Source organism: Trachypithecus francoisi, unplaced genomic scaffold (assembly GCF_009764315.1).
Source record: "Trachypithecus francoisi isolate TF-2019V2 unplaced genomic scaffold, Tfra_2.0 Lachesis_group0, whole genome shotgun sequence".
NCBI lineage: Eukaryota > Metazoa > Chordata > Mammalia > Primates > Cercopithecidae > Trachypithecus > Trachypithecus francoisi.
In genome coordinates, this window is record NW_022681453.1 from 35,795,820 (window position 1) to 35,820,203 (window position 24,384).

Sequence of the window (24,384 nt, forward strand, 5' to 3'; positions counted from 1 at the left end):
CACAGTTTAAACTGTCAGACATCTGAGATACAGTCCTGGCATTCTGGTTTGTGTATAACTTTTATGTATTCAGTAATCTCCTAACACAGAAATGGGTATCTGATAAAGTTGAGTGGAGCTGGAATAATCCTGGAATGACCCAAATTATCAAATTTTAGAGACATACCTAAGACACTAAGGCTAGTGTCTTTGTAGAAAAAAATTGAGGAATAAAATTGACTAAAATGAGAAATACACACAAATGTTTCAGCTTACAAAACATAATTTTATTTAAATTTGTATAGATAAAAATCTACCAAAATTTAAACAAAAACTTTATGCAAATCCTTTCCCACAACAAAATTGGACATCATGGAAAAAAACCACATTCAAATAAGGTTCCCATCTTTCTATCATAAACTGATAGATTCTGGGAGGATGAGGAGTAAGAGATAAATGAGGAGAGAAGATACTGATACCCAACACAATTTGATCTTCAGTGTTGTCTCATCTTGAAATGACTTAATAACAGAGATTTCCATAAGAATCAGGATTCATTTTTGACACAAAAATGGAAGCTTCCACTCCAAAATCACAAATAAGGCTTCTGGTTTTCTTTTTAGTGTGAGGTAAACAGTATATTCAATATTAAGGCAAATGGTAAAAACACATGGATGGTATATTAATGCAGACCTTCCATTATTAAATATATTTTGGAACCCTCATGGATTTTTCAAATATATGTTGGAATTAGAAACCTGTAAAATCTGCTGCAGTGTGTAATAGCTATTTGCTTGAATGTCTTAGCAGTGCCTTTTTAGTAGCTAATGTGTTCAGTGTAATCTTGTGCCTTTTTAGTAATTAATATATTAAATATAATCGTGCCTGAGTTTTTAAATGGTCTGTTTTTCTTTTTCATTATGTAGGATTAGATGCCCACTAAAATTCTTGTAAATGAAGCAGGACCTGATTTCAAACTCTGCCTATACACACAATATTTGGCCACATAGACCGCTCCCCAAAGTCTGCAAAACACTGCCTACTGAGCAGGCTTGCAGTGACAGAAAAGTATGAGAACTCAAGACATTATTTTTATAAAGACTAAAATCGGATTTAGGCTGTCTAGATATCTTATTCCAGAAAACAGAGATTTAAGATTTTTCAGTGATTCTTGCCTTCTCCCCCACCTTTTCTTCCCCAATGAGATAACCATTTATTTCACAATGATGAATCATCCCTTTTTATGGAAAAAAGGCTTTCTTTCTCCATCGGATCAGGACAAAGACATCACTTCTTGGCCACACTGGCCACAGCCTTCTTGGCTGCATCCTCCAGGTCAACAGCTGAAGTAATGGGGAGTCCGCTATTGTTGAGTATCTTCTGGGCCTCTTGGACGTTGGTTCCTAGAAGGAGAACAGGGAACAATCACTGAATGAAACTAGAGGTGGCGCCTTATGAAGTTTGCACGAGGATACACAAGACTCACCTGTCTACAGCTTTTCACTAGTAAATGAATTAAACATAGGTTCTGATCAAGGTCGCTGACAGAAAAGATTATGTGATGAAATTTATCTCAAGCTGTGGTCCAGCTAGAAATGAAGATGAAAGCAAGGGCTTGCAAGAGGGAAATGAACATGTTTTACTGATGGAAGCTGAGATGTCTGCTGATAATCGCAGCCGCGTGGATCTAATGTGGTTTTGGCCTATACCAGAAGTCACCTGTCTTAAAGCCCTCTCGGACGTCATCATGGGTTTGGGCTATGACCTGATTTGAGAAAGGAAGTTCTGAGAATCTGCCCAGCTATGCCCACAAATCCATTGCCGTGGAGACTCTGGCAGCATCCAGCATGTCCATTTCTGCCTTCTCCTCACTCTGTAAAATGAAATGGGCTGAGCCCTTCAAAATGGGCAATGCTGCCTCTGATGGCAATCTCTTGACTGTTCCTGGTGGACGTGGAGTATCTTCTGGCCAAGTCATCTCATTCAAAGGTGTGCCTGGGGACTATTTAACATGAGAACTGCTTTTTCTGCCCTATTAGAGTGAACAACTCCTTTAGGAGAAATGTAATAGAATTTAAGTGTCTAATGAAATATCTCACACTATATCATTTCCTGTCCTTTTATCTAGTTGGCAAGAGAGAGCCTATTTATAAACAAAGACCTTGAAATATAGGCCTTGGAGAACTTGCCTTACCACAAAGAGTGCAAATAAATAGAGGTACTGGGTCAGCACGTTTCATATAAAGAGGCAAATGCTGGGTTAAATAGGAACTGGTGGATTGAAAAGATGATGCAGCACTGATTCTCCTGGGACCTTGGGTCTACCCAAGCAGCAGTGAAGACGAACACTTGGCATTGCGTCTTCAGCTTAAGGCTCACCTACTCCTGTTTTTACAGAGGAAGCTGGTGAAAGGCCTCTCTGGAAAGTGACAGCATAAAATGTGGGAAGTTGCTACCTAAAATTCCCATCGTGGCTCTGCCATGTACTTGTTATGTAGTTTTGGGTAAATCATTTAACTTCTTTGAGCCTTAACTTTTGTCTCCATACAGAGCACTATCATCCTCATAATCTTCCCCAGAACTAATATCATTAAGTGTTTATCTATGCCAGGCACAGTGCTAAGTAATTTACACACAGCATATGAAATCTTTACAAAAACTATGAGTAGTCCTATTGTTCCTATTTTACAGATAAGGCAACTGAGGCACAGAGAAGTTAAATAACTTTTCCATAGTCACTTTTCCATAGTGGCAGAGATGGGACTTGAACTGTTCTCTGTAATTATAAACCCTGCATGTTCTAAAGATATGCTAGTCTGCTTCTCTGCTTGTAAAATGAGGACAGTAGAGCTGATGGTACAGATTATGATGAGAAGCAAATGAAATAATGAGTGTAAAAGTATTTTTGTAAATGGTGCAGTGTCTGTGGCAAGCCTGGCTGGTTCTCCACCACAGACTCCTGCTCCTCTTCTGCAGTGGAGTGCTATTGCTGGAAAGCAGCTGCCCAGCCAGAAACCACATTTCCCAGGCCCCCTTGCATCTCAAAGGGGACATGTGACTGAGTTCTGGCCAAAGGAATGTCACATGGCCATGACAGTCTCCAAAGGGACTCTTCATACTCTGTTTTCCCCGTGTGCTTTCTGGAGTGTTCCTAGTTGGGGCAGCCCTGGAAGTCACCTTTTTGGTTTTGGTTGTGTTTTGTCTTGTTTTTTTGTTTTTGAGACAGGCTCTCGCTCTGTCACCCAAGATGGAGTGCAGTGGTGCGATATCAGCTCACTGCAGCCTCAACCTCCGGGGTCCAAGTGATCCTCCCACCTCAGCCTCCTAAGTAGCTGAAACTAAAGGCACGCACCACCACGCCCAGCTATTTTTTGTAGAGATGGGGTTTTTCCACATTGCCCAGGCTGGTCCTGAACTCCTAGGCTCCAGAAATTCATCTGCCTTGGCCTCCCAAAGTGCTGGGATTAAAGGCATGAGCCTTGCACCCAGCCAAGTCACTTTTTGAAGATGGCAATGACTCCTCCAGCCTGGATACTTTAATAACTCTGTGGAGCCAAGTATCCTACCCACTCACCCTCTTAGACCTTATGGGAATGAGAAAGACCCTTCTATAATGTTAAGACTCTGAAATTTCTGCATTCTTCTGTTGTTACAGAAGGAGCTAGCATTATTTTGACTAACATGACTTTGTAATTGCTGTGGAAGGCAGCTTCTAAAATGGCTTTCAAAGATCAATCACTCCTGCCTCCTGGTAGTCACATCTTTGTAGAATCTGTCCCCCTTGAGTATGATCTGGACACACAGTCTTGATTCTAATAGATAAGAACATGGCAAAAGTGACGAAATGTCACTTCTGATACTAGGTTACAAAAGCCTGTATGTTCAGTCTTGCTCACGGTGACTCTTTGTTCACTCTGATGAAGCAAACTACCCTGCTCTGAGCTGCCCTCTGGAGAGACTCACCTGGCAAGGAACTGAGGGCAACCTCTGGCCAATGGCTGATGAGAAACTGAGGCTCTGGGTCTAATAGCCAAGGAGGAAGTGCATCCGGCCAAAAACCACATGAGTGATCTTGGCAGCAAATTCTTCCCTAGTCAAGCCTTGAGATGTCTACAGCCCGGCTGACACTGTGATTGCAGCATTGTGAGAGACCCTGAGTGAGAGGATCCACCTAAGCCACACCCAGATTCCTGACCACAGAAAATGTGAGATAATAACTGTTCTTTTTGTTAAGCTGCTAAATTTTGGGGTAATTTGTTGAGCACTGATAGATAAGTAACGCAGATGTAAAAATTTATTATTTCATTAATACAACCTGTGTGCATTTTGATTCATTTGACTGTGGCAGGTGTTAGATACCAGGCTAAGGAATTTAGACATTAATCAATAAGCATGGCTTTCATGGCATAATGACAGAGTGTGAAGCAAAAGCCCTGATGGACACAGGAGCAAATCAGTCTTTGGACCAGAAGGCAAATGACAGTTACATGTGTAAATTTTGTTTTAGACAGAGTCTTGCTCTGTCACCCAGGCTGGAGTGCAGTGGCGTGATCTCGGCTCACTGCAACCTTCAACTCCCTGGTTCAAACAATTCTCCTGCCTCAGCCTCCTGAGTACCTGGGATTAGAGGCAGTGGCCACCTCTCCCAGCCAATTTTTGTATTTCTAGTAGAGATAGGGTCTCACCATGTTGGCCAGGCTGATCTTAAACTCCTGACCGCAAGTGATCCACCCACCTCGGCCTCCCAAAGTCTGGGATTAGAGGCATGAGCCACCATGCCCCATGTGTAAATTTCTATCTCCTCCTGCAGAGACATGGATTAGGCTCTTCTCCCTCTTCCTTTCTTTTTTTGAGCACCTTCCAATCTCAACACAGCTCCAAGACCTCCAGATAGGTGCAGGAGTGGTGCTCCTGATGTCTTCCTCCATCTCAGATCCTGCTCTTTCTGGAGACTAGTTTTTATCACGGTTCCCGCCTATTCAGGGGACTTCTTATTCAGTTTTACCTGAGTTCCTTTGTATGTTTATGGATGAAATGAGCTCTTGATCTTCTTAACTTTTTGAGATAACTTTAATGAGTTGTGCTTCCTTGCAACCAAGTAATCTAAATAATTCAGTTCCTGAATTAATATCCTCTTTAGCACCCAACTTAGCACCAATATTCCCAAGGGAAAAGAAATGATTTGGAAATTGATGAGCACCCAGATGTGCTGGGCCACTGCCCTTGCTGGGCTCTCCACCCAGAGCTCTGTTGGGCTGATACCTCTCTCTGCTGAGCTGACACCATTCATTCACGAGGCATCTGTTAAATGGCATTTCTTTGGCAATGTCTTTCTTATCACTACCTCCCCATGCCCCAACTAAAGCAGTGGCTGGTACAATGAACTTCTGGAGTACCTTGTATTTCTAAAATCTTACCATGGATGAAGACTTATTGGGATGGCTCACTGATGTTTCCCTCGTCCCCTCCAAACATCCACTTTCCTTTGTCAGGCTTGCTCACCAGATACCTCCCCGTATCTGCTAGCTAGCAGTACGTGCTGACCGATGGGGTAACTCCAGATGGGTTCCCACACACGGTGTGCTTGACGAGGAGTGGGTGGGTACTTTTTGATAGATCTCCTTGCTGTCCTAACAACCCTTTCCTAAAGGGTTGAAATAGATACCCCAAACTGCTCAAGGTGCAATCAGGAGGGATTTTTTGGGGGTCCTCTCAGGATTCCCCAGGGGTTTTGGGAGGGGCTCCTTTCGCTAGGAAGGGCCCAGGAAGAGCTGGCTGTGCTCACTGCCCTAAGTGAGGACTCCAAGCTGTTACCACTCCTCCCAACCTATAGCAGCTCCAGGTGCCCCAGACAAGTGAGGCCTTGCTTGAGGCTAACACTGGTGGACAGGGCCAGGGGAAGAAAGGGGAGGGAGCAGCTCCCCAGAAAACCAGAGCCCTTCTCTCCTCCCAGCTGCTCCTTCAGTGCCGCGTGAAAATGCCTAATTGCTTCATAATTCTAGGATCCACAAAAATGAATTTCAATTACACTTGCAGTTACGCTTTAATTACAGCCTTAATTATTAAGCATATACGAGGCATGCTCAGAACTAAGCAGTTTTTGAAGGGATTCTCATGTTCAAATACAAAGCTCATCTGTGATGAGAAATGGGTCGTATGTAGAGTCATTGTGACCAGGCAGAAACTTGTTACAGAAGGGTAAGGGGGCAGAAAGAGAGAGAGAGAGGAGAAAGAGAGAGAGAGAGAAAGAACGAGAGAGAGAGAGAGAGACAAATGAAGAGAGAGACAAGAGACAGAGGCATGGGGAATAGCCCAAGAAGGAACAGACATATGAAAATAAAGAGACAGGTAGAGAGTAAGAGAAAGTACAGGAAAAAAGTGAGTTTGCCACATGCCTTCCACACCAGCCTCTACCCTGATGCTGGCACCATGTCTTTGCAGCATTCAACCTGATTTCTTCTTGAAGGCATGGCTCTACTGCCCTCTGACCCTGCCCCGGTAGTTAATAACCAGCTGCTTCCTCCTTCCTGTTGAGGGAACAACTGGAAGGGGAGATGGGGGCACGCAGAGAAGAGAGGTTAAAAGGAAACCAGCTGGGCATGGTGGCCTGTAGTCCCAGCTACTCAGGAGGCTGAGGTCAGAGGATTGTTTGAGCCCAGGAGGTTGAGGCTGCAGTGAGCTGTGACTACACCACTGCACTCCAGCCTGGGCAACAGAGTGAGACCCTGTCTCTATTTTCAAAATAAATAAATAAATATAAATGCAATACAATAAAATAAAAATAAAACAGCAGACAGTGGACCCAGGTCACTGAAAAAGAAAAGGAAGAAAAGAATTAGAGGAAGGCTTGGAAATGATCACAAGTTTGTGCGTTCCTTTTTTTGTAAAATGATTATTATTTGAGTATTTAAGGTTAGTTTCTTCTTAATTCACCAAGTGTCTGACATCTATTCCCCAACCCTCTCTCTGCCTTTACTTCTAAATAGAAATTACCATAGCTGCTTTAAACTCTGACATGGAATTAAGTGTTCTAAAGAGAGTGTTTATGCCTGTGCACAGAATTACAAAGGAAATTGATCGCCTTCCCACATTTAAATGGTGCTACTGACATGTTCTAATATTTATTAAATGCTGCATTGCTTTTTAATGAGCCTTCAGGACAACACTTTTAATAACCACCTGTACAGATAACTGATCAACTCATGCTGCTGGAACCTCAGGCACTTCTTAATATCTGCTTGTTGAGAGCCATTCAGTTAAATGGTTATCTACTCACTGCAGCCCTTAAAAATGGAAAATCAAAGGGGAATGAATTTAAAATGGAATCTTGCTCTACTACTAGGGGATATTATAAATAATAATTATTAAAATGTTAAAAACTCGTGACCTCCTCAGCATGTTACCAGTGACTTTCTGCCACGGGGTGGAGGAAGAGAGCTGTAAACAAAGATGCAAGGTTAATTTATCAAAATTTCTTCTTCGCTTTTATTACACACAAGAGAAAATAAAGGTAGTGGGCACATGGTACAGGATTTTGTTTGCAAGGTGCAAAGGCCTCCTGCCTTTTATCATAAGGCTGTGAAATCATTTCCTAGTCTGGAAATATGTAGAAACTGTAATTTAAAAATTATTATTTTAATAGGAATTCAGTTTTTTAAAAAAGAATACAGCAGTTAGCACTCACTGAGTACATATTAGGTGCAACAAATGTTTGTTGGATACATGAGTTAAGAGGTTCACAAGTATCTTGAAACTTAATCCTCAGAGCAACCCTACAGTCGACACCATTTCAATCCCCATTTTACAGGGGAGGCAACTAAAACACTGGGAGGCTTAGGAACTGGCTTGATATCCCCAGCAAGTCAGACAGAGGCTGAGCCAGGACTTGAACCCAGGTTCATCTGAGTGCAAAGCCATATAACCACGCAGCTGGCCTTTAAGTGCTAGAAGGAATTCTAGGCATCCTTTAGGATAAGTCTCTTATTTTCACTAGAGGAAAATGAGGCCCCGAGATGTCAGACAATTTGCTTGGATCAAACAACCAGTTAACCCTGACAGGTCTGATTCTTGGTCTAGTGCTCCGAGTCAGGGCTGGCAAGTTCCAGTTTTTGGGCAAAAGCCAGCCAGCTGCCTCTTTTTGTATCACCTGCAAGTTAAGAATAGGGTTTACATTTTTTAAATAGCTGGGAGGAAAAAAATCACAGGAACATTTTATGATACATGAAAGTTACATGAAATTCAAATTCCAGCATCCATAAATAACTTTTTCGTGGAACACAGCCAAACTGATTTGCTTAGAGATCATCAGTGGCTGCTTGTGCTTTGCAATGGGAGGGGTCAGTCGCTGTGGTACAGACAGTATGGCCTCAAAAGCCTGAAGTATTTCAGCCCCTCTGCTGGAAATAACTGAGTCTTTTCCCCCCACTGGGAGAGGGGAATTCAGTGGAAACAAGCCAAATTCTCTAAAGCAGAAAATTCCTCCTCAAATGTCCACTGCTCCTGTACCCTTGCTCTTCCTTCCTTAGTCTCCTTTCAAGTGGCAATCAGATAGAGGAGGTCCATTTTCTTGGTGACCTGTAAATTTAGATAACTTCTCATGTATCTTTTGCCTTGTTATTTTATGTCAGAAACAGAATAATTCATTGAGAATCAGGGGGAAAACTTCTGCTATGTCAGCAGCTCTTACTTGTTTGAGATGATATGTGCCAAATACCTAGCACCATGCTTGGCAGCCAACATCATTAGCCATCCATGTGGCCTCAGTCGAGATACCGACAAGGGTTTAGATGATAATAAGGATAGCTAACATTTACTGAGCCAAGGACTATTGCAAATTATTTAAAAACTCATCTGCTACTTACAACCTTAGAGAGTTGCCCTATTTTTATTCCCATTTTACAGAGGAAGAAGCTGAGATTTTACACCCAGTTCTGTTCCCAAGTAGCTGAACAACCTGGGGAAGTTATTGCAGCTTTGAGGCTTTATATTTCTCCTTGAATGAGTATCTTAACTAAATGCTTCGCACCCCTAACATTTTATGAAGATTAAAGATGACATAAGATATTCTGTGTAGCTGTGTTGTATCCACACCTAATTTCCTCGATGATTTCTTCTCGCACAGTAAGAAGAAATCAACACTTGGGGTGTGAATGTGATAGTTATTCGGACCATCACAGAAGGAGCCCCCAGCTCCAGTGGCAGGAAGCCAATGGCTAGGTTCTTCTCTACACAGTTTCAAAGAATGGTGTGTATGTGCTATGATCATGCAAGCAAGGCTTAGGATCAAGTCTAACATATTCACTGAGAGCTTATGCTAGTTGCTTATGCTTTCAATTATGTTAACCCTTAAAAAAAAGCAGCACAGATACTAAACCAAAGTTAAAGGAGCCTTAATATCAAACTAGAATGGAATGAACCCTCTGGTAAGCAAGAATACCTTACACTTCTGTGCTTACCCGCCATTATCTGCTAGGGATAAGACAATTCTTTTAAAGAAGGGGTGTTTTATACACCCAGACATCTGCATGTGAATTTACCTTTCATGCTTCCCTTGAATCTTCCTCCTAGCTTTCAAGGCATGCATACTCTAATTTATGGATGATTTAAGAAATTTTCAAAGGTAATTTTAACAGTGTGAGACTTTTGTCAAAAATGCTGACTATGGTACACCATTACTGCCTGAGACAGAATCACCCTCATCACTGCGTCACTGAGTGTGATCGTGTCCTTAGGTGGGGAAATGACTGAGTGGACCTCACTGCTAGTATTTTCCTTGTGAGGAAGTCAGATTCTAAGAGCTTAATATTGCCTGCCAAATTCTTACTTGACTCTCATGAGACATTTCAGAGCTTAGGGGAGAGGGAGATTTAGACACAGACAGCATGAAGAGTTTCCAGAATTCTAGGCCTTGCTCCTGGCCTCTTCTCTATACCAGGGATCTGCAAGCTATAGCTCATGGGCCAAATCTGTTCTACTATCTGTTTTCAGTAAAAAAAGATTTACTGTGGCACAGCCATGTCCACTCCTCTACCTATCGTCTATTGCTGCTTCCACACTACAATGGCAGAGCTGAGTAATCACAATAGGGAATATACAGTCACAAAGCCTAAAATCCTGCCCTTTACAGAAAAAGTGTGCAGACCTTTGCTCTATACAATCCAAATTTCTGGCCTTGTGCTAAAGGGCCAGGTGAAGACAAGAATCATCTTCATCTGGTGTTTCCAAGCTTGCAGTCCCTACTTCCGACTCTTGATATAGTGGTGGGAAGCTATACTTCTAGGAGAGAAAAAGCCCACCTATGGTCTCTTTGAATCGACAATGGCAAATACTGGCTCGAATTTCCACTCCCTCCACCCCTTCCCACATGTGTGGTTGGAAAGATCATAGAACTCTTTTTCCACTGAGCTGGGATATAGCCTCAGAATCTTTCTTGGCACAGCACTGCTCAGGCAGCCACTGCCAATAAAGAGAAGGTGGCATGAGATGAAAGCTGTCTTCTCTCATCTAAAACATTTCTCATGAAGTCTTTCCCCGTAGGTCGTTCTGCCTCAGGACAGCCTCAAGGTGGCGCTCTCTGGAAGAGTCTTAGCGAGATACACTAAGCCTCTACAAGACGCTACAGACTGAATCACCTGTATGTCTCCTCCTGATATCTATGTGCTCACTCGCTCTTTTTGATGGCTCATCAAATATGACTTTCAAGTAGAAATTGAGGCAGGAAGAAATGAACTGACTAGTCACTCAGAAGATACCCCAGAGCACACAGTGGTGTTCTGATATTATAAGGCAGCACTCAGGATATGCCAGTCCTGGTACCTGCCCAGTTTTCAAACCTCTCCTTATAAAAATGGCCACACTCACAGCTGCTGCTCAGGGAAGCAACTTCAGGCTCTTGTTCCTGAAGGGATGACCACTGCCTAGAGTGGGGCAGCCACCCGACCAAAGGCAGCTCACTCCTGGGGCAGATAAGACCAATGATGTGCATTGGGGGATGTTCCCTTCCATGCAGAGGGACAGTCATTAGTGTAACCCCTCCTGTTCTCTTTGGCTATCACTGGCTCCATCTGGGATTGGTGATGGTGTAGGGAGCTGACTGAATACTCAAATGGAGAAAGTTGGCATGGATAGTCCTGTGCCTTCCTCTGGCCTTCCTTTTAGGGATATGCCACTCAGAGTGAGTCCAGGTCATCCTCTGCTCCTTGGGTTTCACCCTGGGGTGGAAGGTACACTGAAGTCCAGTGGTGCCTGTGATGGGGTTTACAAAGCTGCCTAATTCTGGGGCTCAGAGTAAGGAGCTCACTGTTGGTCACACAATAAGGTGCATCCTCCAACTACTTCTTTTTCCTTTGGTGATGAAGGTAATATTTTTGTTTCCTCAGTCTATTTTATTTCTCACTGGGATCAGAACCCAGGTGGAAAAGGGTCTGTCGGGCCCCTTCAAAGACCCTAACCCCATGGCTTGGTTGGATGAGCTGTGGACAGTGGGAGTGGTGGCTATTAGATAAGCTAATTAGATTGGCTACCTATGGAATCTGGACTTTTAGGGAACACCGTGGGATCAAGACGGCCTTCCTGAGAGGCCAGAAGGTCTCAGAGGCACAAAACACAAAGGAGAGAGAAAGTCAGTTCTGTGGATCATGATCTGAGAACCACTACAGTAAAAGCAGTAGCAGACACTTTAATATGATAACTATCCAAAAGTCTTGTACACTTCATCAACAAACTCAGATTACTATACTCAAGCAGCCCCATTGAGTCATCATCTACTGTATTAGTCTGTTTTCACGCTGCTAATAAAGACATACCCAACAATGGGTAATTTATAAAGGAAAGGGGTTTAATGGATTCACACTTAAACATGGCTGGGAGGCCTCACAGTAATGGTGGAAAAGTAAGGGACGTCTTACATGGTGGCAGGCAAGAGAGAGCATGTGTAGGGGAATTCCTCTTTGTAAAACTATCAGATCTTGTGAGGCTTATCCACTATCACAAGAACAGCACGGGAAAAACTCACCCCCATGATTCAATTATCTCCCACAGGGTCCCGCCCACAACATGTGGGGATTATTACAATTCAAAATGAGATTTGGGTGGGGACACAGAGTCAAGCCATATCATTTACAGTATCAATCTTGGAACAGCTCAGCTTTCCCAAGCTCTGTGTTACAGCCATAATTCCCTGAAGACCTTCTCAAGAAAAAGTCCAAGGATATTTTGACCCTGGTGGTGTACCCCCATCCTTTGACATTAAGACTCCCAAACAGCTGTACCCTGTGTTGTTCTCCGTGCTTGCTTCTCTTTTTGTATCTCTTTCTTCTTCTACTCTCTGCCACTCTCCTTTCTCTCTCCTTCCCTGAGACTGTCTGCCTCACATGCTTAGATCTGCACAATACAGACTTGATAGAAATAATAATCACAAAGGAAAAATGAAAATAGCACACACTCCAGTCAGCAAAGCCTAATATGAACATTAAAACATACCAATGAATTACATCTTCTTAGAAGTGTAAATGCAGCATAATTGATCCCAATAAAATACAAGGAAAATAACTGACAAAGCTACAGTGAAAAAAAATTGATCAAGGAGATGATGAGTGCATCAGTATTGGTGTATTTCTGATTAAAATGTTGATGTCAGACTGTTTTCAGGGTCAAAGTGATCAGAGACCCTCAGATTTTAAGAGTCAACTCTTCTCCTGTTCTTAAGGGGGGACAGGTCTCTATCAGCAAATTATGTTATTGTTTGTCACTGGAAATAACTAGAAATGAATGCACACTATGATTGACCCATTCTTTCTGGTGATTCTTTCTGTGCCTGAGTTGTCACAAAGGCCCACAATGTGTTAGTTATTCATACATTTCTAGAAAGGCTAGTTACCCTGACTTAAATTTTTCCCAAAAGATTCAAAGGAGTGCATCTTTTATTTTCATACTCTGCTTAGTATTCCAGAAGAATTAAATAATTTTTATAATACCCAGACGATATTCATGCTGAAATATGCAAAATACCACATTCAAATATTATTTTCCTTAATAGTCTCTGCTGATTGCATCAGAGGTCTGCCTGAGATACTAAGAAGAAGCTTTGACATTTCTAAATTTGTTAGATGTTCAGATTTGCATCTTTTAAGTAAATGTACTTCCAAGGTTTATGCCTGTGTTTTTTTTTTTTTTTTTTTTTTGAGACGGAGTCTCGCTCTGTCGCCCAGGCTGGAGTGCAGTGACCGATCTCAGCTCACTGCAAGCTCCGCCTCCCGGGTTTACGCCATTCTCCTGCCTCAGCCTCCCGAGTAGCTGGGACTACAGGCGCCCACCACCTCGCCCGGCTAGTTTTTTTTTTTTTTTTTTTTTTGTATTTTTTAGTAGAGACGGGGTTTCACCATGTTAGCCAGTATGGTCTCGATCTCCTGACCTCGTGATCCGCCCGTCTCGGCCTCCCAAAGTGCTGGGATTACAGGCTTGAGCCACCGCGCCCGGCCGCCTGTGGTTTTTAAATTAGTTAATTAGTATATTAGTAAATACCATGTGCAGGTCAATGAGCTTTAGGCATTAAAGAGGATCAAGAGAGATGTAAAAAAATGTGTCAGTTACTAGATGGCTGGGAAAATAAAATGGAAAAAATTAACAATATAAGATGATATCTATAAAATGGTAACAAGTGTTACCTGCTAATAGGAACTGTTTCTATCTTAGTAGAAGTAGCCATCAGGGGATCCCAGACAGCCACCAGACTTGTTTGCTGAATCTTCAGAAATATTGCTAACTTCACAATGTCCACTAGATCATGAAGGAATTGAATGTGATAGCTCAGGATGAGATCAAAGAGGGCACTGTCTCCCAAATTTATGTAAAGAAAAATATACATAGTGACCTTTCTTAGCCACTACCCTCTTTCCACTATTATAGCTCCTCTCTTATCGTAAGAACCTGGGATCTTTATCAAGAGAGAAAAAGGAAGAGAGCTTTGGACATTTCTGGAGTCCTAGCTGGTGTCCTTTTCTTCTTCTTGTGGAAATTGGCATCGTGTGATAAACGTCCTCGGATAGGTACAGGCTCTCACACTCAACGTGAAACTACCAGGGATACTCACTAATATTCATATGTGTGATTTCTGCGAATGCAGAAGTCCCATAGCAAGACAAGATCTATCCCAACATTGTATTGGCCATACATAATAAACAAAGGGAAGATGAAGCATTCTGTTGTAACTGTACACTTGGCACTGATCATAGGTGAAACAATGCAGAAATTTGGAGAAGGTATTATCCATAAAGGGAACTAAATGCAAATCAAGGCAATGCTTTTTAGACTAAGGAAATACAGACTCCTGATAATGTTTCCATTAAAGTCAGTGTCTAGAGTAGCTTTGCTCACTTTCATTGGCACAACCCATTTTTATGCTTATTCAACATGGACTATTATAGTTATAGTAGATTTATATATATATATATATATATATATATATATATATATGTAACTATATAGTTATAGTGAGTTAGCAAAGTAGTATAAAAGGAGAATTTCCAAGTTGAGTCTGGAGGATAGGTAAGATATGAATCAATGCAAAGGAAGAAGGAAGGAGTGAGTAGAGGATCAAAAGTCAGTCATCAAGTAAGTCATCATCCATACCTGAGAGTTGGTACTGGGGTCGTAACAGTGGTAAAAACTGAAGCCCAGCACCTGGGTAGATCAGAAGGCTGTCCTGGAGAGAATAATGGTTTTATAGCAATATGTTATGGCTAATAGAAGAGAGTGGGAAAACTGAGTAGGTACCGAGTTAACGACATTAGGTAGAACCAAAAACCCAAGCAGAATTGTCACAGATATAAAGTGATATGGATGCAAGAGTACAGAGGAAAGGAGATGAGAGAACAAGGGGAATCTAAGGAATTTAAATTTGTGAACCAGGAGAATGATGGCATAGTTGATGGACTTGGGAAAGTCAGAAAGGGAACTCAATAGAGAGCATGGGAGAGGATCAGAGATGAAGCTGCAACACTGGATAGAATGCATGTAGGGAAAGAAGTGTGAATACAGGGGACCATCCAAGGAAAGATGTGACAGACAAATGGAGAAGTTACACTCATTTTAAAGGCCCTTCATAAACCACATGCAGAACTGGCTGCACAGGAAACTGCTCTTCTGCAGGGACAGCTCAGTGAAAATGAAAAAACAAACAAAACAAAAATATCTTGTCACAAATAGTGGTTCTCAGTACTTCCAGTGGAGAAAAAGTTGCCAATGACAGGGACCTTTGGGAAATGTCTTTTATCTTCCATCTAAATTTTTCACTTGCTTTCCTCTACATCAAAACATAAATTCTTATTCTCCCACAATTTTCTCTACATTTAGTTGTAGTTTATCCAACCTTAGAGTATGATTTGTTTCCTTCTGTTGTTTCTAAATAGAGCAAGTCTTCATTGTCTGCAAGGACAAAGAAAGATAAAGTGGTACAAACAGATGGGAACATTTTGGACACTTTTAGTGGTAGTTTCTATTTGACCTGACATACACTATACTCCGTTTTGATGGATTAATTTCTCAAGGTTCTTTATTCATATCAATATTAAAATTGGCTCAGACTCCCAGAACACACACCATTGTCTAGCTAGGGAGAGTGAGGTAAAAAGGGGTCTCCATCATCCCAGTAGCTATTACAAAGCCAAGTGACACTAAAAATAAGATGTGATGGAAAAATGTTACCAGAGACTGAATTACAAGGGTAAATAATTTCTATTGCTAATATTTATTAAGTACTTTCTAAGTTTCAGGCATGCTGCCACATGTTTATAACAGTCTGAAGAACTGTGAGATCTTCAGTGACCCAGATAGCAGACATTTCAAAACCCAATGGCACATTTTGTTACTAGTATCTATTTCCTGTGAATAAAGTAAGTGGCCTTCTTGTTTGTTCTGTGACTATTCAGAAGATCCAGGATCCTTGCCATAAGTCTCTCTAACATGTAGCCCACATTTTAAAGATTCTATTGCTCTCCCACAATGTATTAAAAATATCCTGATGAGAAAAGTCTTAATCAATCAAATCAGGCTTGATGTAGTAGGATTTTGTGGACAAAACTTTGTTCTCAGCTGTATAATAATTACAAGCTGTTTTACCAGTGGATAAGGAAAGGATTATTCTCCTCTTTGAAAATGGTAACTTTATAATTACATGTATTTACTTGCCTTATCAGAATAGAACTCACCAACTGAGACAGAGGATTATTTTTATTCAAAAGACTCTTGGGTGAAATGAACAGCTACATATTTGGGGGAAATTCAGCCTTTGTAACCTATTGTTTCTGGTATGAATAAAGAACAAATTGCCTGAAATTAGGTTTTTTTTTTTTTCCTTTTTGAAATGTATACAAAACTTGGCACAAAAATTACCTAGACAGTTAACTTGGCCCAACCCATGAAACTGTTGAGAAATGTGCATTTATTGACAGCTCTATACAGTCATTGTACAAAGCGTTTTGGCCAACCAAACACAGTACACAAAATGTTTTGAGTGGTTTTATAGTTCCTTATCAGAATCCACCAACATCGTATAATAATTTTTTTAAGAATTCATTTTTCTGGCCGGGCGCGGTGGCTCACGCCTGTAATCCCAGCACTTTGGGAGGCCGAGACGGGCGGATCACAAGGTCAGGAGATCAAGACCATGGTGAAACCCCGTCTCTACTAAAAATACAAAAAATTAGCCAGGCGCGGTGGCGGGCGCCTGTAGTCCCAGCTACTCAGGAGGCTGAGGCAGGAGAGCAGGAGAATGGCATGAACCCGGGAGGCGGAGCTTGCAGTGAGCCAAGATCGCGCCACTGCACTCCAGCCTGGGCGACAGAGTGAGACTCCGTCTCAAAAAAAAAAAAAAAAAAAAGAATTCATTTTTCTTTATTACTGCCCCGTTTAAATCTGGAGGAAACTTCTATGTCTCTGATATTTCTGAAGAGAAGTTTGTTTGTTTCTCAGGTGTTCATTATGATTCCAAGTTGAGCTCTTAATATACTAATAATAAACCTCCAGATAGTTTGTAGACTGGATCCCGTTTCTCTTAGCCAAATCTTCTCAATTTTATTTTCCACCCAATACCAAAAGGTTTGTTTCAGCAACATAAACATTTTGTTTTTCTTTTGCCAAATATCTTTAAAAACAATTATCCCACCCCCTTCATTCTTACCAATCTCTCTAACATTCTCTAAACTCTCTCTAAAGTTGTGAATATAAACACATTTTGTGTCTTTTGCTTTCTTGACTAGGCACTGTACCTCCTCTGGGTGGACACTTTCTTATCCTTGATTCTGAAATACAGACAAATTGGAGCCACAAATAGAAGAGTACAAATCGTGTCCTTTTTAGCATGGACTGGGTATGCTAAGAAGGTCACAATTTGCACTCCTATTTGCTACAGGATGGTATGTGATCCTTTGGTCTGCTGGAGGAGAGAAAGAAACCTATGGATATTAAAGAGTTTAGAGGCAGTCACAGAGTTTTCAGCTGTGTCCCATGTGCTTGGTGGCTATTCATTCTTCCAGTCTTCAGTTATGCTAGGTTCTAAGACAAAGAAATGAGAGCAGTGATAATGTCTTTACCTCCTATCAAAAAGGTAGCCTCAGTAGATTGACTCTGGGCTGAGTAGCTTTGAAAACATTTTCATTCGGAGTATTAGAGCCCACGGTTTGCCGCTAACACCCGGAATACGTGGAGAACAGGGGCCCCTGGCTGAGTGGTGGAATTAATTGTTCTAGGCAGGGTGAATGCAGATCCGTAGCAGAGCCAGGGTCCAGTTCTTTGTCTGATGATGTCCCCTGGCCTCTTTGCACTTTTCTGGATTTAGGCATTCTCTCCAGTGCTTGTTTCCAATGTGTGCTCTGTACAGAGTTAATATTCTATCTTCTGTTCTTTATTCAAGCCCTGTCCCCTTGCAAGGTTAAACGGATCTGTTCTCCACCTCCACCCCCAGCCTCTCCGAGGTCATTCTGATGCTGCTGTCATTGGAGACATGGCTCTTGGAGGAGGGTCTGATGTTTTTGTCAGTGCATGCCCCTGCTCTTCTGTATGTTTGATTCTCATTATCCTTTCTCTTCCTACTCTCCAGGTCTCTATTTTCTGCATGTCCTGTTCATCACTTTGCTCTCTGCCTCACCAGTGCCCACTTACCTCTGCATCTCCTTCCTCCTTCACTGTCCCCTGTGGACGTGTCCTTACTGGGACCAGTTTCACTTCACAGTGACATATTTCACCTCTCCTGCCTTATCACTCACATCCTCTCCCCATTTTCCCTGCAGATCCCCCTTCCTCCTGGTGTTCAGTTCATCATCCTCAGCTTAAACCAAGTAAGACATTGAGGGAAGCCCACGCTGCCATCAAGCCTCAAATCTGCTCCATTGTCTAAGAAACACTTCTTAATGCTTAAACTTTACCACACGTAAACATGAGACAAAGGCTCACAGGACCTGATCAAAGTATTAGTTAGGCTAGCTTTCTTAGATCTAATATATTAATTTCCAGGTAAATAATCTACTATATTTGGCCCTTTGGGTTTTCATTTTACCCCTAGGATAATGTGAGTAATTGAAATTTATCCCATGTTAGACATCAACTGCCTCACCTTAGAGAAAACGTCCTAACACACTTTAGACGGGGTTGCGGGGAGCTCCTTAAGGTAAAAACCGCTTTCATAGTAATAGTGGTAGTAATAATAACAATAAGAGAATACTATGTTGACATTTGTACTGATAGGTTGAAAGTAATGGTAGGCAAAACTGCTGGCATATTATCATGGAATCAAGGCAGTGGTACCATACTGTGCTAGTAATCATTGTACTTTTTTTTTGAGATGGGGTCTTGCTAAGTTGCCCAGGCTGGAGTATAGTGGCATGATCATAGCTGACTGCAGCCTTGAACTCCTGGGCTCAAACAATCCTCCTGCCTCAGTCTCCTGATTGGCTGGGACTAGAGGCATGCACCACTACCCTGACTGATCATAGTACTTTTTACTACCACACACTCACAGTACAGAAAAAAAAATTATTTCATTAAACCTCAACCCTTGAGTACACATCGTTTTGATTCTCTTTGTGACCAAATGATAAACACACATAAAGCACTTCTGCAGCATCCTGAACTGTTATGAGGAAAAGTGTTTGTGCAATCGTCTGGTTATCAAGCTAAACTGCTCACTTTTCCATGAAATGCTGTAATTCCATGAAATTTCTTGGAATAAAGACTGACATACTGTAGTTGCTCTGACTTGGTTAGTTGGCAGACATTTTCTTAAACATGAGTGAAGTGAGTCTGTCCCATCAAGGAAAACAACTTAACTGTTTTGTGGTTGATAAAATTTGCACTATAAAGTGAAATTCAAATTCTAGACAATGTGCACCTGCCCTGTGAACTTAACAGCTTCCTAATAAAAAGTTTTCTGATATGATGGTGGTAATATTAACACATGTGATTTTTTTTTGATATTGTACATTGAAATGAGACAAGCTTTGGAAGATCTGCATAATCACAAATAATCAATGAATGATTTTGAACCATGCATGGATAAAACTCACTTAATGTGTAAGACAGATCAATGGGTTTTAATGGAATATGAAAAATTCATCGAGATAGTTTCAGATTTCACATGGACACTAATTTTCAATAAACTATTAGCTATAGACTTTTAGTGTAATACCAAAGAATATTCAAAACTATATGAAAAGAGCATTAAAAACTCCCCCTGGCTGGGTGTGGTGGCTTAAGCCTATAATCCCAACATTTTGGGAGGCTGAGGCAGGAGGATCACTTGAAGCCAGGAGTTCAAGACCAGCCTGGGCAACAAACAAACAAACAAACACACAGACAGACAAAACTACTCCCATTTTGAAAACTACATATGTCTCTGAGGCCAGATTTTTTTCATATACTTCAACCAAAACATGTTGTAACATTTTATGTAGATACAGATCATCTAGATGTGAAAAGGATTTATACATCTGTAAAACAATGTCATTATTCTTACTAAAATTTTTTAAAAACAGTTATTTTCACAAAATATATAATACATACTGATATATAAAAATACTATAAAAATATACAATTTATTTTTTAAGAATTCTTTTTAAAATTCCAAGAAATTTCAGTCATTAAATTCATCAATTAAATCAAATAAATATTGACACATATAAGCCAAAAAACCACAGTTTTTGGGGATCCTTCATTATGATGAATAATTCTCAGAGAAACGTTTCTCAGAGAGTTTTTCCCCAAACACTAATCTCATAAAAGGATTCATAAACAAAAGGGTTTTCACTCTGAAGTAAGTTAGGGGATATCCGGAGAGTCAACACCTGCCATACTTGGAGAGCTATAACCCACATTAGTCTGTTAGAGGCCCAGGGAAGTCCTGCTGTACCGCGTTTGTTTCATATTATACAATTCAGTGTTTCCTTCTGTTATCTCAGGAAGTTTGTGAATCCAGAACATGCTGGTCACCTGATCTTGGAGAGAGGGTACTGGCGCAGCAGAAATCTACCATGACTCACCTTCAAGCCGGACCACCAGGGGCACTTTGAGTTCTAGCTCCCGGCAGGCTTTGGTTATCCCATTGGCAATGATGGCACAGTTGACAATACCACCAAAAATATTGACAAGGATGGCTTCAACCTAAAATCAAAAATAAAAAGTTACCCATCAAAATGCTGATCGCCAACAGTCTCAAAAACAACTGGCTAAATAATAGAGACCATTAAAATAAGACTCCTTGTTTTTTTGTTTTTGTTTTAAACAGAGCACAAAATACAAAAAAGGCCCAGAACATGTTAAGCAAGCTCATATTAGTAATGAATTAATAAATATCACAACATAACATTACCAAATTTTCACATCAATCACTCCTTTGAACTCAAAATGAATTTAATCATCATTCATTTGTCTATTATATAATGTCTTCTTTTTTTGAAAATATTGTCTATTCTTTTTATAAGGAGTATCATTTAAAATTTCTTGCACTTAGGCTTTTTTCCTCCCAATTTACAATTACATTTTTATATGTCATGGTGCCTCACACAATATTTCAAAATTAGAAACCATTTATTGTTTTGTATTAAAAGGTAAAAAAGATTCAAATGTTTTCATGCTTCCTTAATACCTCTTTGATATGCTAGAAGTTATGTTCTCAAAAATCAGAGATAGTTTAATTATCTTAGACAGCAACCTTTTTGATTAAGAAAAAGACTCTCGAAATAAGGAGATGCAAGCTTATAGCATAAGTAACAATGTAAGGAAAGTCAAGCTACTGACTGGAGCTTCTCAGAAATGTAAATTTAAACCCGTCATGTTAACTTGCTTGTACATATTCCATATTCAAAGGCATATGGGCCAAAAAAAAAAAAAAAATCAACAAACAAACAAACTCTACTTGTCCTGACTTGATAAATAGGCATCAGAAAATCCTGTATAATTAACATGAAGAACGAGATAATGAAGAGAATTCATTACCTAGATTAATTGATAACACCCACAGAAAAATGGCTATTCATCAAGCTGGAGGCATCAAAATTCCAACAATAGAGTCACAATTAAATTATGCCACACTAATTGTAAAGCATATATATATGTGCTGCATAAAAATTCCATTATTTCAGTGTGTTAAATTACCTACACTAAACATATGAGAAGAGAATATCTTACATTTGTATAGCATTTAACTGTTTAGAAAGTGCCATTACACAAATCTTTATTTTTTATAGGGAGCCTTCCCAGAACCCTATTCATAAGGTACGGTGAAGGTTGACTCTCTAGCTGAGAAAGTCACTGGGTGCATTCAGGGAATATTGTTCCAAGGTCACACAGCTGTCACGTGGCTGCGGCCAGGCCCAAAGTCAGCCCCCTAGATTGCCTACTGATTTGTTCATTGATGTCAGTTGCTAGGGCTGGGACCTTAGGCAACTTACAGAACCTCTCTTGAACATTTCCTCATCTGTATCACAGGAATAAAAAGAGGACCTAGCCCACAGGATGCTGAAAGGCCTAAATGAGATAATACATGTGAAATGTTTACCACATGGCTTTAAATGTACTTAATGGATATTTACACATGCATTTATTCAGCAAGCAGTGATGAAAGTGGGCAGGTTACCTAGAGAGCAAGTAAGAAAACCTTTTTCAGTAGACTGCAGCTTATGCTGAATTTAAATATAATGGAAATACAAACTTACTGAAGTTCAACAAAAAGGTTATGCCTTAAGAATCAAAGAAATGAACAATATTTTTCAAACCAATTAGAGATTGGGGCTACTCCCAAAAAAGAAATCTCCCATTACCATTCACAGCAGGCCAACTGGTAAGCAGAAGCTTGCTTTCTAATGACAGCTATTAAATGCTGTTAGTATTGAGACTTAGTACAGCAGTAGTTTCCAAATAACTGTGGGATGGAGAGGAACTTGCCAGAACAATAGAAGAAAAACATTCAAGAGCAAGAATGACTCCATGGGGTCCGTGATAGAAACTCAGGACCTGCTGAGGCTCAGTAAGGTCTGTGCAGAGGAACTTGGCATTCTAGTAAAACACACATTGGCACCTGCATGCCTCTTGCCATGTTCCGGCCTGCACGTTCCTTAAGGACAAGTTCGGATGTCAACTTCTCAGGGAATTCTCATCAAATTAGAATCACTGACTCTGTTGAACCCATTTAAAGCTTTATGATCATTTTATAGATTATAGTTTACATGACAATCTTATGTGAATTCACCTACACAGGCAGGAGTGAGGGATAGGAGCGAAAAGGAGAGAAGGGGCTTGAGACCCTCAACTCTACTTAGTGGGTGAGCCCCTGGAGTAAGTGTCAAACAGGAACTATGAATCAGTGTTGCCTCAGTTGGCATCAGTTCCCACGAGTCTCTCATGTGTATCTTGTGTTTAATTAAGAGTCTGACATTAAAAATAGATACTCTTCATACGACCACTTGTGCCTAAAATTCAACTACTTTAGTTGGTGCTGAACCCCAGGAAAAGCCTTCTTTTCTAACTGCAGAGGAATAAATGGCTTTGTTAGACTTACTGAGAAATAAATAGCTGTTGTTCTCCAATGTACTTTATTCTCCTCTTACCTTCCTCTCCCCATCCCGAAGATGCAACTCCTGTGTTTGGATCATCTTTGTGCTTCTCTAAGACAAAGATTATGTATTTTTCCGTTTTTTTAATGATCAGTAGCCAGCACAGTCCATGACATGGCATAATCATGTACAAATAATGGTTTAACAATGAATGAATTAATTTCAACAGACACCTGATGAACATCTCCTTTGTACCAGGCACAGAATTAAGTTCTTGGGATATGGAGAGGATAAAATATCATCACTATCCTCAGGGAAGAATTCAAAGACTACTTTGAGAGCCAGACCAATAAACTGACAATTACAATACAGGGTCTAGAGATGGTCTCACACAGCCAAGACCAGCGCAGAGGCAGTGATGCAGGCTGCTGATATGATAGAGGATTTTTGGAAGAGGTGACGTTCTAGTAGACAAGAAGAAAAAAAGAGCAGGATCTGAGATAAAGGGAGCAGCCAGGATAAAGACAGATATGTCACCCAATTTAGTTTATTGAGGAACTAATGGTTGAATGGTGAAGTAACTTAAGATGATACAGGTGAGGCCAAGATTGTCAGGTGCCAGAGGCCAGCGATGGGAACTTGGATCCTCTTATTTCTTCCTTTTTATTTTATTTATTTATTTTTTGAGACACATTTTCACTTTGTTGCTGAGGCTGGAGTGCAGTGGTGCAGTCTTGAGTCACTGCAACCTCCGCCTCCTGGGTTCAAGCAGTTCTCATACCTCAGCCTCCCGAGTAGCTGGGACTACAGGCACCTGCCACCACACCTGGCTAGTTTTTGTATTATTAGTAGGGATGTGGTTTTGACATGTTGGCCAGCTGTCTTGAACTCCTGACCTCTACTGATCCTCCTGCCTTGGCCTCCCAAAGTGTTGGGATTATAGCTGTGGGCCGCCAGGCCTAGCCTCTTCCTTCTTTAGAACTGGGTGGAGGCAAGTCTTGAAAGCAGCCTCCCTGAAAGGCAGAAGAGAAGTTATAGGAGGGGAACAGAAGGACAGAGGAGAGTGAGTGCATGAGAGACAATGAGAAATACAGAACAACCATGAGAGAGCATGGGGGTGAGATAGAGAGAGAGGGAGAGAGAGAGAGAGAGAGAGAGAGAGAGAATGAGTGAACAAGAAGCAGTAAGAGAAGCCATGAGAGAATGCAAAAGAATAAAAGAGAGAGAGAAAATGCAAAAGGGAGAGTGAGAAGTCATGAGGAAGACAGAGGAGCAGAAACAGTATGACCAATACTAACAAAGTAATTGAGATTTCTACAAGAAGAGCAATAAGAACTAAAAATATGCAGGCTGCTTAGCTCAGGGA

General features: G+C 40.9%; 1 protein-coding gene across 1 annotated transcript in view; it reads right to left on the reverse strand.

Annotated features, from left to right (window-relative positions):
* Positions 1-244: 244 nt before the first annotated feature.
* Positions 245-24,384, reverse strand: part of SUCLG2 (succinate-CoA ligase GDP-forming subunit beta) — a 286,300-nt gene continuing 262,160 nt past the window's right edge. The window contains exons 10-11 of the mRNA XM_033210388.1: positions 20,508-20,628; positions 245-1,382 (exon numbers count right to left, since the gene is read on the reverse strand). Coding sequence (XP_033066279.1) covers positions 1,267-1,382; positions 20,508-20,628 — 237 coding nt within the window. The 3' untranslated portion in view covers positions 245-1,266. The remainder of the gene's footprint in view (positions 1,383-20,507; positions 20,629-24,384) is intronic.